Below are 6,239 nucleotides of genomic sequence, written 5' to 3' on the forward strand. Positions count from 1 at the left end.
CAGCCACTGCACACAGCCACTTAAAAAAACTGTTCACAAGCTTCTATGGGTTTGATTTTGGTTGTCATTTGTTGATATAAATAAAATAAAAAATATGTTAGTGCCTGTCTGCTGAATGCCCATCCGATTCTCCTCCATGGCCATATGGGAAAGTGAATATTTACACCATACCAACAAAGAAATGGATCAACTTCTGTCAGCTTGTTGAACACATTTATTTATTCTGACATTTTCTACCATATGATGGCTGAAGCAGCAGCGCGTGACAGTTCTCATGCTAACCAGATCAACATTGTAAATTTAATTCAACAAAACTGAAGTGAAAACACTAAATAATCATTCAATGAGATAAAATATCTTCTCTTCCCTGAAACGATACTAAATGAAGTAAGCAGGTTCCATATTCATTTCAGTATCAGCAGACACAAAATTATATTTTTTAAAAAGTAAAAAAAAACGGAAAAAAAAAAGAATTATACAAGTTACGTAAATGATAAAAGCTCATTGTGGTTTCTCGGTTTGATAGATTTGAGCAACTATAACAATGCAAAAAATAGGAATTTTGATTCCTATATAGTAAAATCACTCCTTGCCCACCTGCCGCATTTCGCGTGCAGCCCTGACGTCATGTGCGAACAACCTATAGAGAAGGCATAGGACTTAGCGTAAGCTTATTGAACTGTGAGCGTTTCATGCTTTTAACATTTAAGAGACTGTTAGGTTGACCTTGATTTATTACAATATTGAGCTGTTCAATTTTATTTTGATTTTACAAAATAATGAATCAAAGCTTAAGGCTTTTCTCCAGTGTGAGTTCTCATGTGGGCTATAAGGTGTCCTCTTTGACTGAAACTCTTTCCACACTCTTGACAGGTATGAGGTTTCTCTCCAGTGTGAATTCTCTTGTGGACTTTAAGGTTTTCATTTCTAATGAAACTCTTTCCACATTGTTGGCAGGTGTAAGGCTTTTCTCCAGTGTGAACTCTCATGTGGTCTATAAGGTGTTGTTTTTGACTGAAACTCTTTCCACATTGCTGGCAGGTGAAAGGTTTCTCTCCAGTGTGAATTCTCATGTGGATTTTAAGGTTTCTTGTCTCATTAAAACTCTTTCCACACAGTTGGCAGGTGAAAGGTTTCTCTCCAGTGTGAATTCTCTTGTGGACTTTAAGGTTTTCATTTCTGATGAAACTCTTTCCACATTGTTGGCAGGTGAATGGGCTCTCTCTAGTGTGAATTATCATGTGTTGCATGAGGATTCGTTCCTCTGTGAAGCCATTCCCGCACAGAGTGCAGGTGTAAGGCTTTTCTCCAGTGTGAGTTCTCATGTGGGCTGTAAGGTTTCCTTTTTCACGGAAACCATTTCCACACTGTTGACAGGTGTAAGGCTTTTCTCCACTGTGAATTCTCATGTGGACTTTAAGGTTTTCATTTCTAATGAAACTCTTTCCACACTGTTGGCAGGTGAAAGGGTTTTCTCCAGTGTGAATTCTCATGTGGACTTTAAGGTTTTCATTTCTATTGAAACTCTGTCCACACTCTTGACAGGTATAAGGCTTTTCTCCAGTGTGAATTCTCATGTGGATTTCAAGGCTTCCTTTTTGACTGAAACTCTTTCCACACTGTTTGCAGGTGTGAGGCTTTTCTCCAGTATGAATTCTCATGTGAACTTTAAGGTGATTTTTATGTGTGAAACTCTTTCCACACTGTTGGCAAGTGAAGGCTCTCTCTCTAGTGTGAACTCTCAAGTGGACTTGAAAGTTTCTATGTTGATCAAAAGTCTTTCCACACTGTTGGCATGTGAAATAACTTTTAGTTCCAGTCTTTTGAGCTCCTTTTTGTAAGGAAAACTTTGTTGATTTTTCTTCAGTTATTAAATTATAATTATAATTTATAATTTTCTCTTCATCCCTTTCATTAAGTTCATGACTCGCCTCTCTCAGTGCCATTAGGTCTAGGACAAAAAAAAACAAGTTTAGACATTTCAAGCATCAAAATCAACAACATGTATGACAGCACTTCTCAAAGTTGGGACTCCAGACCCGGAGGGAATTCAATCCGGACCCGCCTCCATTTCGTATTTCAACAGCAGTAATTGTGTGTAAGGGATTAAAAGTCTGGATTTCCTACTTTGATAAACGCATGTCAAAACCATTTGTTTAGTGTTTTATGTCTTTTTGGAGATGGTCCGAAATTAAAGCGAAGGCGAGATATTTAAAGTTTTCCTCCGTGATTCAGTTGCCATGACATCCAGTGAGTCGCGCAACGCGACACTTCACTGCAGTAAGCGTTTGAATGGGTGTGGAGCAGTGGTTCTCAACCTGCGGCCCGTCACGAATGTAAATGCAGAGCGATATGCAGACCACAATTTTAAAAAAATAAAATAAAAAAAATAATAGCATACAATTTATTTTTGTTTTAAAATTTAAATTAAAGTGAATTAAATAAATATAAATGAGCTATAATGCTTTATTTGTCATATAAAATAATTTTGGTGAGCATTTATTATTTTCAGACATCAGGCAATGTAGGCTACTGACGCAATCACTCAGTTAACGAAACAAACAAGTGCGCGCTTAGGAAGAATTCAAACAGCAGCCATTATTTTTTAAAATTTAAGCCTCAAAATGGTCAAATTTGTTATTAAAAGGAGAAAAACTAAATGCGAGTTGCAGCATCAGCAGTAAAGGTAAGAAGAATGGAAGAATCAGTTTGCTGTTACGCCTAATGAGCGAGATGGGCAGCCTTCCTGTTTGCTCTGTAATAAAGTACTTGACAAGCAAAACCTACAATTTCAAAAGACTGAATTGTGAATTCGATGTTTGATGTGTTTTAAATCAGTAAAATAACCGCATCAGCACACCCGCGGCTGGATGAGCCCAACTCTGCGCGCGCTCACGGATCCGATGCTGCGCGAGGGATTGCGACATGACAGAAAGCTTGATATCATTAGAGATAATTAGCCTACAGTGCACTAAGTGTTGTTTGTAAAATGAGCTGAGTAACATTTGCTTATTAAGGCATTTGTGTGATTGTTTGCGATGCTGTTGAAGAGAGTCATACAGTCATACAGAATTAAATAGCAACTTAAAGGTGCCCAAGAATGCTTTTTCACAAGATGTAATATAAGTCTAAGGTGTCTCCTGAATGAGTCTGTGAAGTTTCAGCTCAAAATACCCCATAGATTTTTTAAAATACATTTTTTTAACTGCCTATTTTGGGGCATCATTAACTATACACTGATTTTTTCAGCATGCCGCCCCTTTAAAATCGCACGCTCCCTGCCACATGAGCTCTCGACTATATTACAGCGCATTTACAAAGTTCACACAGTTAATATAACCCTCAAATGGATCTTTACAAGATGTTCGTCATGCATACTGTGTGCATTATGCATTATGAATTATACAGACTGCAAGTGTTTAATAATGAAAATAACGACAGTCTTGTCTCCGTGAATACAGTAATAAACGATGGTAACTTTAACCACATTTAACAGTACATTAGCAACATGCAAACAAAACATTTAGAAAGACAATTTACAAATATCACTAAAAATATAATTCTATCATGGATCGTGTCAGTTATTATTGCTCCATCTGCCATTTTTCACTGTTGTTATTGCTTGCTTACCTAGTCTGATGATTCATCTGTGCACAAATCCAGACGTTACTGGCTGCCCTTGTCCGATACCTTTCATAATGTTGGGAACATGGGCTGGCATATGCAAATATTGGGGGCGTGCATATTAATGATCCCGACTGTTACGTAACAGTCGGTGTTATGTTGAGATTCTTCAGAGGTCTTTTAAACAAATGAGATTGATATAAGAAGGAGGAAATAATGGAGTTTGAGACTCACTGTATGTCATTTCCATGTACTGAACTCTTGTTATTCAACTATGCCAAGATAAATTCAATTTTTGGAATCTAGGGCACCTTTTAAGTGATTGTATATACAGTTTGTGTGTTCATTGAGCATTACTGATAATTATTGTAAAGCTAATGTCAGTAAGTTAGTTTTTATTTGTTATTTATTGTGTGCATCTACGTATAATAATAGTATTATCTGCTAATACCATAACATTAAATCTGACTGGTTTGCATTGATGACATCATATGTAAATTATATGCGGCCCGTGAAACTTGCACTTGGACCATTGTGCAGCCCACTGGGAAAAAAGTTTGAGCAGCACTGATGTATGATCTATACCCTATCCTATGGATCAGGGATGGGCAGCTTTGGTACTGGAGGACCACTCTTTTGCAGAGTTATGTTTCATCCCTAATCAAATACACCTGCCTGTAATTTTCAAGCATTCCTGAAGACTAGAGGCTGATTTATACTTCTGCATTGTGTGTACACAATATACACACCTGAAGCAGAGAACAAAGATCTTCAGGGGCAGGTGTGTTCGATCGGGGTTGGATCTGAACTGTGCATGTATGTAGATCTCCAGGAACAGGTTTGGGCATTCCTGTTCTAGGTTCAACTCATCAGCTCTGATACTCTGATCTGAGACTGATGGATATTTCAAATAAATCTACAAAGTGTCCTGTTGAGGTACTCCAGGGCTGCGCTCAAGTTCAGATTTTTATGCCCTTCCTTTGTTAACTTCCCTCCATCTTAAGGACTCAGAAGTACATCATTGTTTATTCTGAACCAACACTGGCAGAATCTGTCTATATACTTTAACCTTTGTGCAGTACACTCAAGGGGCTCGCACACCGGACCAGCGACACGTCTTTAAAATTTGAACGCATTGTTTTCTATTGTTCGTAGCTGGGCGGCACGGACAGGTGCCGAATGTCACCACTGATGTGCGTACACTCATAGAAAACAATGCGTTCGAATTTTAAAGACGTGGCGCTGAGCTTCGCGTCCGGTGTGCAAGCCCCTTCAGGGTCTTTGGGTTCTCCACAGACCCCAGGCAACAAAATGTAATTTTGTAACAATATTATATATATATATATTTATTTATTTTTTTTTAACAAATGTAATTTTACTCAGTTAATTTTTTTTTTACTCAACATTTGTGCTGTTTTTGGAGTATAGTGAATCTCTGCAGCCATCTACTGGTAAAAGTGATAGTTTTTTTTACTTAAAGATGGACAATAATCTTACATTAAACCATGTCAAATTATCCATGTTATCCTCCTGAATGAAAGTTAGAAATGTGGGTCTTTTATAAAGTGAATTTTACATAAAAATCTGTTTTTGTATAAAAGCCTACTCAAAAACTGCACAAAATATGAAGTAAACTGACCTGGCCCGTAATGATTACTGAGATGGCACATTCGGATGGGACTAAAATCACTAAAAAAGCTCTGGAAAAAAGTTCCCCACCTCCTCATGTAAAACTAGGCTTCAGCCTGAGCGCTTTGATCAGATTTTGCGTGGTTTATTTGACTTGCTCACGCCTCATCAAACATAGGCAGTATTGGGTAAGTTACTCAAAAAAAGTAATCCACTACAAATTTCTACATTAAAATTGTAATTTGATTACATTACTGATTACTGAATGTAAAAAGTAGCTCCTAGTACCTAGGAGCTTCCTAGGTAACAAATTGCACATGAACAATTACATATATGTGTAATCATTTGAAGCTTATTGTATGTTTTATATACAGCGAAATTTGCCTGCGTTTGACAGAAATTACAGAATAGCACTGTGAATATTTACATGATTGTCAGAGCATGAATAAACCTGGTGTCCTTCATGCAGCTGCATGCACAGACCTCTGTGAGGGCAGGGGTGAAATCGCATTCTGGGAGAGGAGAAATGGGAACGTGGGGGCACCGCGATGTAGAGGCTTACATAAGGCGGGACGGATTTTTCAGTCCCGCGCCCACTCGCCTGCTTCCCGTAGGAATCATTTGATTCTCCCTCAATAAAAGAAGATAATACTACTAGTAGTAGTAGTAGCGCTGCTTCTGGTCATGAGTATGAGCAAAGAATATACTCTTTGGTATGAGGTAACGCAGCTCTGTTTATCATATTAGATACATTTGAGAGTGTTGAAAATGATGTTGTAATGTTACTCTGTGCGTTCGCTCGGCGGCTGCTGTGAGACACTGTTACACACTGCAGTAAGATAGATCAATTTTACAATATCATATTAAATGCTGGATGATTGTGTTGATAAATGGCATGCAATTAATTTTAAAACTTATAGTATTATGGAGAAAATGCTTTAAAAATAAAGCTGAATCTGTTTATGCTGTTAGCTACTTGACAAAAT

The 6,239-nt window shown here is 37.7% G+C and overlaps 1 protein-coding gene across 1 annotated transcript; it reads right to left on the bottom strand.

Moving 5' to 3' along the window:
* Positions 1 to 791: 791 nt before the first annotated feature.
* On the bottom strand, positions 792 to 1,946 carry LOC137005470 (gastrula zinc finger protein XlCGF57.1-like). The gene is made up of 3 exons (XM_067366413.1): positions 1,526 to 1,946; positions 947 to 1,414; positions 792 to 910 (listed from the first exon to the last, which is right to left on the bottom strand). Exons 1-3 carry the CDS (start codon positions 1,944 to 1,946, stop codon positions 792 to 794), a joined length of 1,008 nt encoding a protein of 335 aa, XP_067222514.1.
* Between the last annotated feature and the right edge of the window lie 4,293 nt (positions 1,947 to 6,239).

This window comes from Chanodichthys erythropterus, chromosome 3, assembly GCF_024489055.1.
Source record: "Chanodichthys erythropterus isolate Z2021 chromosome 3, ASM2448905v1, whole genome shotgun sequence".
Lineage (NCBI taxonomy): Eukaryota > Metazoa > Chordata > Actinopteri > Cypriniformes > Xenocyprididae > Chanodichthys > Chanodichthys erythropterus.

What these genes read in the sequence shown, in the direction of transcription:
- LOC137005470 (XM_067366413.1), bottom strand. Translation starts at nt 1,946, where the DNA reads ATGGCACTGAGAGAGGCGAGTCATGAACTTAATGAAAGGGATGAAGAG. An exon ending in CTGTCAAGAGTGTGGACAGA is followed by an intron (nt 1,415 to 1,525) that starts GTTTCAATAGAA and finishes AAAACCTTAAAG; the next exon opens with TCCACATGAGAATTCACAGT. An exon ending in GCCTTACACCTGCCAACAAT is followed by an intron (nt 911 to 946) that starts GTGGAAAGAGTT and finishes AAAACCTTAAAG; the next exon opens with TCCACAAGAGAATTCACACT.